We start from the raw sequence: 13471 nt of genomic DNA on the forward strand, positions 1-13471 counted from the left end.
CAACATATTGTCAATTTGCTGGAGAGAAATATAAAGTTATTTATAACGTTAACATTTCTAACATTTGGCTGACGTTAGCTAACATCATGTGACTTTGTTTACTGGGAGTTCAGTGGCCTGTTATTTACTAGTTTTTGTACTTTGTTGGTCATACATGAGTGAAAAAGAACTATCGTGGTTAACATGGAGGTTTAAGCTAGCTTTAGATTGATAAAAGCTAGTAGCAATAACAAAGCCTTTTTTGTTACAAGTCACGTCAAGTTAGGTTAGTTAGTTGAAGGTAAATTAAATTTCTTGCCCTGCAGTGCATGAACAATGCAGATTCTTTATCTTGTTATTTAAGATGGTGGTAACAACGAGCTGAGGCTTTTTCCGTTTACATTGTGACCTGTATATTTTTGCCTGAAGATGAAGCTATTCATCAACTTCTCAACAAAAAAAATCATTAATACTACCCTCAAATACATAGTTCAGGCCCTTTTGGCGATGATGTGTGATCTTTCTGGGCCCAAAAAGTATCAATTGCCTAATGCAAAATCTCTCCTACTTTGTCACTAGCCATAGCGCTCTTAACAGAATGTCGAATGTTTTTTAAGAGTGACTAAAGGAGGCGGGGCTTAGTCATAAGTCAATTGGCTGCATTGTTGTGTAATGAGGGCAAATCCCACCTCACAGCAGCTGAGGTCGAGTGACACGTCCTTCACATTTGGGTTACTAGCCAAGCCTAACAGGAGAGCTCTACGAGTTGGACATAAAATATTTAAAAAACTGATCGATTAGGCGGCTGTTGTTGTTGTGCTTCACTTACTTGAGGACATCTGGTGCCAGCCTAGTTCCCGAAACGTTAACCGAGCTTAGAGATATGGCGCTGCTGAAGAAGTGCTTAAACGATGGCGGCACCTCCTTGCCTTTTCTAAACACACAAAAGCAGTCAAAAATAAAACATGACATGCATCTGTATCAGGGGTCGGAAACCTAAGGCTCGAAAGCAATATATGGCTGTTTTCATAAGTACATATGGCGAGGAGATAAAATTCTGAATATACAGATTTAAAGACAAGATTAAAGTGGTACATTTGATATGGGACACAGGCTCTGGCACCTTTCTTGTTTCATTAATTCTATAAAATCATTTGATGTCACACGGTGGAATGAAATGTGCTGAAAAATTGGATTTTGTCTAGAGAGCTGATTTGGCGGTTTGCCGCATTTTGTCATAAAACCAATTGGAGCTGCAACAATTAATCTATAAATTCAATGCTTAAAAGTGTTTGCAACTAATTAAATCATTAGTTGGGAAAAAGATTAAATAAATTATATATATATATATATATATATTATATATATATGTATATTTTGCTACTTAGAGTCCCTAAGTAAGCCAAAAAGGTTCCCAACCCCTGATCAATATCAACAATAAAAGACCCTTTAAAACAAATCTTGTCCGCCCCCCCCTATGGCCTTATGCACAGGTTAAAGGGACAGTGTGTATATTTTGACCCCTTGATGTTGCTGTATTGTGTTGTGCATCCGGGGAAAAAGGGGTGCAAAAAAAAAAAAAAACGGAACTACGGACAGTTAAAGTGAAAAAATTATAAATATTTTTTACCCACCCTTTCACGAGGTTTTGGGTACCCGTAGTAACAAGATTGCGGAACAATTATGTCAGTTCACTGTAGGTGGGGCTCAGGTAAAAATAAACATGGATTTTTCGACCAGGGTTTTCTAAAAAAAAAAAATGCATGCTGATATTGGTTTCAAAGGTTACCAGTAACAGTAGAGACATCCTGATCTGACTCGAATACAACACTTACATCATTTGGTTGCATTTTTTGTCTGTGTAAATCGTCCTCCTACTCTTCAGAGAGTAGTCGGACCTTGGCATTGACTGTACAGTACCTTGAAAAATATTTGCACCGTCCTGGTTTAGTATCCAGAGCAACCCAACCCAACCCAAGGACAAGACCAAAAAAATTGAAGATGCTGCTGTTAGTGTGGTAAGTTTTGCACTCATTTACGATACTAAGCAATGACACACTTCTACATTGGGTTTAAAACCTTTATTATTCCTGAGGCCTAAAAATGGGACTTCATTTTTATTTATATCAAAGGCCACATTTTTTTAGGATTTTATTTAATGGCTGCCTTGCCAGTCAGCATTAAATAATAGGATATGCAGGCCCATACAATTTACCACTAGGAGGCGCACACACCGTCCCTGTAAGGAGATCTCAACTTTAGTAATGGACAGAACACTGGCCAGTGATATTCTGTCCCACTACTTCCCCTGCTCATCTTTCCTCCACAGTCAACAGCCCCAGGCCACCCTCAACATTAGCTCTTTTCACTGCTTGATGAAGTTGTCAACTCTCTTGAGACTCAGTGAGATTACACGACAGGGTCTAAAACGCTCTAGACCATCTGTTACATACATTAGAAGTCCTAAAATGTAATGATTGTCAGTTTGTCATGACGGCCATTCGTCAGTAGGTGTCAGACAGGAAAAGAAAAGGCGAAGATATTTGGAAAGAAAAGTCTGCTAACAGGATTTTGTCTGTCCAACACTAGAGCTGGGGCCCTTACCTGTGAGGAAAGACACTCTTTGAAATGTTGAGTATAGACAGATGCTGGGCTGAGCCTCGTAACAAAGCAGAACAAACCTAGAAAATGTAATTACAAAAAAGATTATTGCATTAAAAAGTAGGACACATTTTCAAATACATTGATACTTTTGTAATAAATGCATTATTGGTACTATCTTGGCACTTTCTATAACAGCACAGCTCACACATCTGAACACTAACTTTAGATAATGTTTACAACTAAGCACATCAAAATAAGGCCTCTTCCATACAGTAGCAGATTCAAAGACCTAGATTTCCCTAAAATATTGTCTGTTTAACAGGAAATGCATTAAATGACTTAAATAATCTTGTTAAATAAGCATCTGTGTATTCTTGGTTCATTAGCAGGATCATCAGCATCTGTGACAGACTGACAGCTGGCTGTTTCTCAGACAAATCAATAGTGTTGTAGTTAGCTCAGAAATAGCTGAACCAAAATAAAGTAAGAGTGTCCTAATTCTGTATGCAAGGGCGAGGTTTTGGTGTGGACAGAGGTGACATGTCCCCACCAATATTGAACTATTATTGTTTTGTAACTACCACTATAATGAGATAACTTTAAAAAATGAGCTATGTCTCCATCAATATCAAGACAAAATCCACGCCCTTGTCCTGATTAAAAAAAAAGCTTTTTCCTTTTAAAAGGCATTAGTAATCACAGTTTAATAAAGACAAAAAGTAAAAAAAAAAATGTACATCATGTTAAAAAAAGTTAGTTCTTGAACAATCGTAAGAATAAATGTTCATCCTAAGAATGTGAAGTTTCCCTTTTGTCTTGTATTTGTCACTCACTTGGTCCAATGAGCAGTCAGTGTTGGAGAGATCCAGGGTTGTTAATCGGTTGGGCTGGCTTAAGAAATTGTAGAAGTGCTATAAAGCAGGGGGAAAATACATTTAACTCAAAAGCATTAGCCAAAATATTCTTAATTACCTAATGTATTTGTGTACAAGAAGCATTTTTTATACCATAAAAAAGAATTTAACGTTTGGGTGCACGTTATACACGAAGTGTAACCGTAATACCATATTTGTGCAATGATTGATTAATCAAAAAATGTTGCTGACCAGAATGGTAAATTATTGGATGCAATGTGAATCCAATCCAGATTGCGGTGGCAGGAGCGCCAAATTCTATCCGCTAGAGCACCAGAGATATAGATGACTGGCGAAAAGACGTTACATAACTTATTATCACATTATTTTTATTAACGGTACCAGAAACAAGTGTTAGAGAATTGAGAAAACAGAAAGTCAGCCAAATTGATTAAAAAAAAAAAAAAAAAAAGCACATCAAGATGAAATGATCTGCATTTATATAGCACTTTTCAAGTCAATGAAGACTTCCCAAAGCGCTTTACAATGTGCTTCAAAGTTCACATTTACCCATTCACACACACTCACACACCATGCAAGGCGTCAACCTGCTTATTGGGGTTAGGGGTTCAGTGTCTTACCCAAGGACACTTCGACATGCAACACTTGATCCCAAGACGAGCGCTCTACCTCCTAAGCTACTGCCGAACTATTTAGTGTATCTGAAAATTAATCTGACATTTCATGAAAATATTTTAAACCTGATGTTGGTATAGTGTTCATAGGTAACATTGTCAATAGATTATGTGCAGCCATGATTAAAATAATCAATGTTTGTCCCTTACAATGCTTTGCTTGAGCAAATAAAAAGTAAAACAACATTTTATACCCATTTGTAATAAAAAATTAGGGGTCCGCGTTATACACGAGTGCTTTCTATACACAAATAAATACGTGTTTTTTAGAACACATTTTACTCCACCATGTAATAACATGTAAAGAAAAAGCTCAAATTGATTTTCTCATAAGAAACAATTGTTTCTTCAGATTAATCAAAGCAGCCTTGCTTTATCCTCATAGCGCAAATTATGACAGCAGCTTTGTCTGTAAAAACTGATTTGCTGCCTGGCTACAAACAGAATCTGTACCTGAAATTGATGTGTTATTTCCCTTGTTTGCACTGTGTATTACAACAGGAGAAATGTTAGGCACCTGCATGTCATCTCCTCTGAGGATGTTCCCTGAGAGGTCCAGATGGACCAAGCTGCTGGGGATAGATGGGTTGGCACTCAGTGACTGACAAAGGCTGTTCACGCCTGAAACACAACATAACACACACACACACACACACACACACATAAGCAGAGGCTGCATCAACATTTTTCATATCTATTTTTATACAGAATATTGAAGAAAATGAATTGTCAGTGAAGAAAAAGCAAGGCATGCATAACATTCTTTATAAAAATCAGTGTGATAAAACGATCTCTGCCGAAATAATCAGCAACAACTCTGACGGCTACATTGGTATTGAACACGATAAGGGTATCGACGGTTGGTCTGTGCATGACATTGACGTATTACGTGTCGAGTTGCTGACCCGTGTCACATCTATCGTATGACTCACACAATCCCTGTTAAAGGGACTTGAACCAGATTCGGACTGTGGATTGATTTATTTGGCAGCAAGTTACATGAGCTCTACCACTTTGTTGGGGGAAAGTTCCAAGCTAATGAATATAGAATATGCTGAATTGCAAATCTTAAAGCCCCAATGTGTAATATTTGAGCACTTGATGGCCCTGTGTTGTCCGATACAAGCAAGGGCCGGTTATACACGACAGAGCTTGGCGGCGCGATGCCGGGAGAAAATGACAACTATCCTAGAAAGGATTCCACTGTGAGTAAGAAATACAAATTTATCGACCCATGATTTTTCTTGAAATAAATTAACATGGTTATGCTAGTTCGTGTGTTTTTGCTTAATATTTAAATCAATTTTTTTTTTTTTACTGTGTAAAGGTTTGTTGTTCCACCTTTAACAATAGTCAAACATCTTTGAGAAAAACAAAAATCAAATACAAAGCACAGCTCAAAAAGTGAAATTGGGGCACTATTATTAGGGATTTTCTACCAAGCAAAATAAACAATATAGCGTATGAACCCCGGCTATAATTCAGATTATTTTTTACAGTTTTGCTACTTACCAGATTTGTATTGTGTTCTACTTTCGTTAAGTAAAAACCCATCGAATATTTTTTTGGAACCCAGCCACAGCAATAAACGAGGGATCATTGCAGTTGCATATTGAAGACAGTCTTATGATTTAATTCAAATAATTGATTAATCAACTTCTATTCACTTATGAAATAAACCTGAATATTTTTTTTTTATTTAATGTTTGGATACCATTTGGAATGAACATAGTGCTCTTTTGGGCAGCTCAACATAGAATGTTTGACGATTAAAAAAAAAAAAGGATTATTGCTGTATTAAATTTGAAATCAAATGGTTTGGAACCTCACTTTTTTAAGGTTTGACAGAGGCTTCAGTAAAGTAATATCCAAAATTCTGGTTCTTTGAAAAATTTCCAACACCAGTGGGAACCTCCATACAGTTCTAAGCATTTGGCCATTTGGGAGTTAGGATTATAGATCGAGCCTCAAGCCATAGCCGCTGAGTAGAGATCAGTTGAAGCAACGCTGCACTGTGGAAAATGATAGCTCTTTATTGATTGCCCAAGGCCTAAGCTGTTTACAGTGCATCCCACAAAAGTACATCTAGTGTTGCAGCGCTTACTTTGATGGTAAACCAAGATTAAATCTTATCTACAAACCATTATTGTCAAGACTTGCAAACAAAAGAACAAAACCCTCTGAATTCTGAAAGCCCCAAGTTGTTTTTTTTCTTCCAAATATTTATTTTCCCTCCATCTCACAAATAAACTACATTCTGCAGAGGTATCAAACACATATAACACATATCAAATATTCCACAAGGGTAAATTTGTAGACATGCAAACTCTTAATCTGAATGTGGAAATGTACAATAACAGCAATGATAATGTATTCCTCCAATAACTTTTAAACACAAATACAATAGTTGTGGCAGACAAAAAAGAGCACATACCTTTAGGTGACAGTGAGGTTTTAGAAAAGTTTACATGCTTGAGCCCTGTACGAAGTTTGGCAAACTGTACACCAAGGGAGGAAATACCTGCAAGTAAAGATGTGATTGAAATAGTGTATCAAGTTGACTTTTCCAATTATATTTAGGGCGACAAAAATGAATACATTATTATTATTATTAATAAACATTTCTGTGTTTAGGGGTAAGTTGGCATTACAAATTTGTTTGGCAACTTCTAAATTGTATTTCTTAAAGGGACACTGGGTAAGGTCCGACAACTAGCTGTATTGTGTAGTGCAACAAAAAACACCTGCTACAAAGCACAAGGACGAATACAAACTACGGAGAGTCAAGGGGACAAAACTGCACCTTTTTTAGCTCATTTTTTTTGTCCAGCCTTAAACAAGGTTTTCGGTTTGGAGGGGGATAAGGTGAGCCTCATGTTATGTAAAAAAAATGTTGTTTTTTTTTAACTAAAATTAAAAAAAATAAACATGTTTATATGATAGTTCATTCTTTCGTGCTTATTATTCAAATCAATGTTTTTTTTCTGATGAAATAAAAAATATACAATGTCCCTTTGAAGCAATGCTTCTCAATTAATATCTGTCACACGCCCCCAAAAGAAGAACAACCCCCCGGAAGTCTGTCTCCTTATCCGTAAACAATACACCGCCAATGAGAGCGCCACTGCTCCCTAGTGTAGTGGAAGTGTAATTGCACTTTTTTTGGGTGGAAAGTTAAAAATAAATAAATAAATAAACTTCCAAGGGCAAACTGACCATGCCCCCTCTGACGGAGCCTGTATTAATGTCTATTCCTTTTTTCAACTGACAAAGCCAAACATTCATTTAATTCAAAAGTTTAATATCTCAATTGTACATTGAAGCAAATAAAAATGCGTTAATGCATAACTAAATATTTAACTAACATTGTTAGATACGGGTAGCACGGCGGCGCAGTGGATAGCGCGTGTGCAGCACAGTTCATCTCATGAGATCAAACCTCCTATGTGGAGTTTGCATGTTCTCCCTTGTGCTTGCGTGGATTTCCTCCGGGCACTCCGGTTTCCTCCCACATTACAAAAGAATGCATTTCAGGTTAATTGGCCGGTCCAAATTGTCCCTAGGATTGAATGAGCGAGCGAATTGTCTGTCCTTGTGTGCCCTGCGACAGGCTGGCAACCAGTTCAGGGTGTCCCCTGCCCAAAGATGGCTGGGATGGGCTCCAGTGCCCCCGCGAGCCTACTGATGATAAGCTGTGCAGATAATGGATGGATAGATAGTTAAATACTGAAAAACAAATGTTTGATACCTCGGTCCTCCAGTGGGTTATTGGCAAGATTAATGGTGGTGAGTCCTGAGCTTGGATTGTGTGCAAGGGCTGCAGCCAATTTCTGGGCAAAATCACTGATGGGAGGAAAGAGAAAAGACATCTTGAGTGCCTGACAAAGACTTGTTCGCTTTTGAAACACTTGTAAGAGTCACCAGTCTAAGCTAAAAATAAAAATTAACCCCCCCCCCAAAAAAAAAACAGACATACTAAAGGGTCGAAAGTCGTTTATGTTAACCAGGGAGTGTGCCGGGATCCAAACCGCAGTACACGTTTTGCCCAAGGTTGTTTTAAGGAGTTAAATTTAAGGTTAAAACTTTTGAAACCAGCAAAGCTCTACAAACAACACCATTGTAAAATTTTCTAACATGAGGTGAGTCAAGTGTCTTGACATTTTCACTCACGTTTTGAGACCTGCGCTATCCAGCATCAACTCCTCAAGTCGAGTGGAGCGAGAAACCACTCGCAGAATCTGCTCACAAACATCTGCAGACTTGGGAAATACACACATTTGAGAAAAGCGTGAAGGATGATAATATGAACCGATTACCGTATTAAAGATGTTCAGTTATTCTTCAAAAACACAGTCACACTTTACCTAGATTGGCTCAGAAGCTATCAATTAATTATATCAACTGAAATACAATTAGCTGAAAAAACAGATTGATCTTAACAAACAGGATAATTTTGGAAAACCTGCTTTGTGTTACTGTATTTGAAAGATTAATGAACACACATATAAACCACAATTTGGCCAGAAATGTATACACCTTATAACCTAGTGCACCCTATATACCACAGAATATGGCGGATAAGATTAGGAATGCGTAACAGTTATTAGTTACCGTACAAGGTTCAGGGTTTCACAGTATGTTACCGTATTTTAGCGATATTGTGCAATGAATAATCATAACGATGTTTAACGCTGACCTAAATTGCATGACATTGTGTGCTACGGAAATTGATCCAGAGTTGTGGCTGTGAGAGAGCAGACACTTTGCCATTAGACCACCAGTGGTAAAAACAACATGTGAAAAGGCATTATATCGCATCACATTACCACACTATTTTTACCCACGGTGCAAGGAACACTGAATTGCATATTGCAGTCTGACAAGTTAAACAGTCTATTTACTTCTTCACCAACAAATGTTGGGAGAAAACAGAGAATGGAGAAAACAACGTATTTCAACAAAATACTAGCCAAACAAGCTATTTTAAGTACGCATACATATTAACCAGTTACATCATGTTTATGTAGTTAAAGAAGTAGAGAGACTGTTTAACGTGTCAGAATGCAATTGCAAATCAGTGGCTCCGAGTCATAATATAGTGTGATGATGGGATAAGCTCTAATGCCATTTCCGATGTCATCTGTAGAACTGGTAGGCTAGTGGAAAGGTGTTGGTGCTCTCAGAGCCACTACTTTTGGCAATTTTGGTAGCATTAATATGTACCGTACGTATGCTAGCTCTTAATGTTGTTCCTTATATTTTGGTGCGCCTCATTGTGTGGAAAATATGCTATATAGTAAGCATTTTAATATGTGATAGTGGCAGCCAATTAATATGTGGGAATAACAGATTTGGGCAGGACAAAATTGTTTGTACTACTGCACTCAATTTAGACAAAATAAAAAATTCAACAGTTGGAAGTCCCAATGTTCACTGACCCAGTTCACTGGATTCTGCCTCTTACTCCTTCATGCAGACTTTCAGGTTTTTACAGCCAAATGCCAATTATCTGTCTGCAAGTATTTTCCATTGAAATACCAGGACTTTACTGAACCATTGTGCTGTTTGTTTTTCTCGGTAATTGACAGTTTTGCCGTTAGGGGCTGCCTCTCTGGGCCAACAGTGCTTGTGAAGCCAAAACACTGGCAACATTGTCCCACAGGCGGTGAGAGAAAACAGGGAGGAGGGCAGAAAAGCGAAGTGAGCGGGAGAAAGATGGAGAGATGGAAGAAAGAGCCTGTTGTTTGAATGTTTATGCTGTGAAACTATAAATCACAGGAAAGGGGTTATAATGAAAGAGGCCTGTAAGCAATACCTGAAAATGTAGTGTAACAAAATCTGAATAAAATAGTAAGAACAAAAAAACTATTTTTGTGCTGGTCTGAACCAATGACAAGTGGAAATTTGACTTTATATGCAAGCCACACATTCATTAAGGTATCTAACGCCTTTGTTTCAATCTCAGGTTCTAGTCCCAGCAACCTAATCAAACGAGACTTTTTTCAGATAGACCAAGGAAATCCCATTCTATGATGAGGTAAAAACATTTATTTGACCATTATGTGTGTCTGTATTTTTTGTGTTCTGGGTAGTTGGGTGGGGAAAAAAGGAGGGTATTTATTTTCTTATTCTACGCTAAATATTTTATACAGCAACATTGAGTTGAAATTCTTTGTCTGGAAAGTGCTTTACATACAAATGTTGATTTGATTGTTATTGTTTTATATCAAGATTTTAGACCATTTAAGCATACCATGAATAGTTTTGTACATTAAACAAAAATCTTGCCTATCTTTCTTATTTAACCTATTATTATAGTATAATTCATCTCATTAAACCTTAAAATCTAACACAAGTAAAATACCAATGAGCTACATCGTTTGATAAAACAAATAATTCCGCTCATGCTTTTTTTTCAAATTATCAAACAATTCTTCAAATGATCAAGATTATCTAACATGTGAGATTTTTATAGTAAAGGGGGGAGTAAGCAATGCAAAATTAGCAGACATATTAGGGCAAGATTTTTTTTCATTCATTTCTAACTTTGATATGTTGTGTAAGACAATCAACCTACTATTTTTATCAGAAAACTAACCAGTTATGAACCGCTTTGACTATCATAGATAGCACACAAAAATAATTGAATAATATGTATAGTTTTCCTGTTCTTGATGAAAATGTCGTATCTGGTAAGATGGGCTCGAACAAGCGTGTGTTACACATTTGAGCTCCGGCCAATGTTTGAGGCTAAAATATGCACATCAAGGCCTGGTGGGGCGGAAAAGGATTAAACGCAGTACAAAGGAATTGGTAAGAAGAAGGTTGAGATAATTGTTTGGACTTTCGAATGCACAGCATGCTAACTGGTGAGACGACACGAAGCCTGAAGACAAGACAGTTTGTAATAGAGACCAGCAGGGGGGTTATTGTGTCCTTCTGCCTAGTTACAATCTTGGAAGTCTTATCACATGACAACATTTGACTGATCCAGAGTCAAACGGCATAAGATAGATAAAAGTGGGAGATAAAGGACACAATGCCGGTTCATTTTGTGGGAACAAGAGTGGAAGTGAAAAAAACTCAAAAATTATGCATGTTAGAAAAATAAAAGTGGAATTGCTTGGATCATATTTTGAGCCAAAATCCATCTACACCATATAAAACCTAAAAACGGACTATTTTCATAAACAATCAATACAGCTTTTCAAAAAAACGATAAAAGACCACTTCTGTACACAACCTTTTTATTTTGAGAAAGTATTGAACACAATTTCTCTGTTTTTATTTATTTATGTACATGGTTGAAAACTAGAGAGAATTGATGCAGCGTGTTGTCATAGGGGTAGGAACCTTTTTCAAGTCAAGTCATGTTTATTTGTATAGCCCTTAATCACAAGGAGTGTCAAGGAGTTGACATGTCTCTGTACTATTTGTACTTGCAACATCCATTGCAGCCTGGTCATCCTGAAAGGGGGATTACCACATGTGCGGTCCCTTCTCAAGGTTTCTTCATTTTCCTCATGTTGAGGTTTTTGAGTTTTTCCTTGCCCTCATGTTGGTTTCAGATCAGGGGATTGTGTAATAATAGTCTGAAATAATAGTCTGTGCAGCTTACAAATAAAAATGACTTGACTTGAAAGGGCTGCACAGACCAGAACAGACCACAGACTATTGCAAACCACATACTATTATTACACCATCCTCTGATCTAAAACCTACATGAGAGCAAGGAAAAACTCAAAAACCTCAGTATGAGGAAAGTTAAGAAACCTCGAGAAGGAACCGCACAACAGGTAATCCCCCTTCAAGGATGACCAGGCAGATATAAAATAATTAAAGTATAACATAAAATAAAAAGTATGACCAGGTTGCAATGCATGTAGCATTAACAAACAATCTGTTGAACGGTGTGCTTTACGGCGTGAATCTCATCTGCCCAAATCATATCAGTGAATGGATTCAAGAAAAGTGGTTCACAAAGCCTGATATCCAACACACAGTATATTTTTTACAGCTATACTTTTTTTTAACACCAACGATTTACACGATAGGGATCGACATGTATATAGCATTATTCTTGGCCGTTTGAATGAAGAGAATGAGAGCTACATTTTGAATTTGAATAGGTTTAAAAGACTTCCGATAGGTTAATGTAGCCAATTCCGTTTTACCTCATTACTATATGCGAGAAAGACGAATTGTGGAAAAGTGTGCACTTTTGAATATTTAAAAAAATGCAATATATGAACACATGTGGAACTTCACAAAGGAAAATTGTTTATTTCATTTATGGCTACTTTGTTGATAGTTGACTTGTTTATGGAAAATGTTCTTGTTCTTGTAGATAAAATTGGATCAGTGAATGAATTCAAGAAAAGTGGTTCACACGGCCTCATTCCAACAATTTCTTTATTTTACAGAAACGTTGTGGGTAAATTCTAGGCTACTTTAAAAGCAAAATTGTAATGTGGACCCCGTAACAAACAGTTCAGGAAAGATGTTGACAATTTGATGTGGGTTCTTAACTCAGCAAAGATAAACCTGCAGAAATGCAATTTACCACTTGATAACTGTCTTTTCGCTATTTTAGGGTGTAATGGATGGACGACTTAGAAAAGAAAGAAGAAAATAAAACAACAACTGCTTTTCAGTCTCTGGATCAACAAACACATAATCAATGTGTAAAAAAAAGGTTGCTTACCAACTTGTAGTCCTTTGTGGTGAGCTTGGTGAACCACTGGTTAAACTCGAGGACTGCAATTATGGCAACCAAGTCTCTGACAAACACAACAAAAAAGGGATTGCAGGGGTTAGGCACCTCCGTCTCATTACATTTTCGATGAGTCTGAACCAATTTAAAAAGATGTACCGGTTTTCTAAATGGCTGAAGTCCTGCAAGTTAAGCTCTCTGGTGTCTTGCGTTAAATAGATAGTGTCAACATCCTGGGATAAGAATCATTCTTTAACTTGAACGAGTTACATAATGAAAAAGGCTTGATTACAGACAAAGTGCAATAGCCTGAGAAACAATACTGACCCACTGGACTTCTTCTCTGTATGGCAGTGACAGCCAGTCACAAACACATCTGTACATATGAGAAAAGCCCCCTGCAGCACAAGCACAAACAGACAATATAAAATGAATAGCTCCAGAAGAAAGTGCAAAATTTGATCTCTTTTTGTGTTATTTTTGGATGAAGTTATGAACTTTGTGATGTCCCTTCTCCTTACCACATGGTCCTGGGTCAGCAGGTTTGTTGCTCTCCCACAATGTCTGCAGCGAGGTCAGTCTTTCCGCAGGCTCCATTGTGAGCTTCCTCATCACTTTGCTGGCAC

At 37.3% G+C, this 13471-nt stretch overlaps 1 protein-coding gene across 1 annotated transcript in view; it reads right to left on the reverse strand.

The window, feature by feature from the left end:
* The window catches only part of LOC148371618 (F-actin-uncapping protein LRRC16A-like), a 74951-nt gene that overhangs the window by 30162 nt on the left and 31318 nt on the right, over positions 1–13471 (reverse strand). The window contains exons 6-17 of the mRNA XM_088326160.1: positions 13367–13464; positions 13173–13243; positions 13005–13078; positions 12837–12912; positions 8303–8391; positions 7881–7975; positions 6567–6653; positions 4650–4753; positions 3417–3494; positions 2584–2660; positions 809–913; positions 669–738 (exon numbers count right to left, since the gene is read on the reverse strand). Of these exons, the coding sequence (XP_088182286.1) occupies positions 669–738; positions 809–913; positions 2584–2660; positions 3417–3494; positions 4650–4753; positions 6567–6653; positions 7881–7975; positions 8303–8391; positions 12837–12912; positions 13005–13078; positions 13173–13243; positions 13367–13464 (1024 nt within the window). The remainder of the gene's footprint in view (positions 1–668; positions 739–808; positions 914–2583; positions 2661–3416; positions 3495–4649; positions 4754–6566; positions 6654–7880; positions 7976–8302; positions 8392–12836; positions 12913–13004; positions 13079–13172; positions 13244–13366; positions 13465–13471) is intronic.

The sequence above is a fragment of the Urocampus carinirostris genome, chromosome 2 (assembly GCF_059441175.1).
Source record: "Urocampus carinirostris isolate Australia breed hairy pipefish chromosome 2, RoL_Ucar_1.0, whole genome shotgun sequence".
NCBI lineage: Eukaryota > Metazoa > Chordata > Actinopteri > Syngnathiformes > Syngnathidae > Urocampus > Urocampus carinirostris.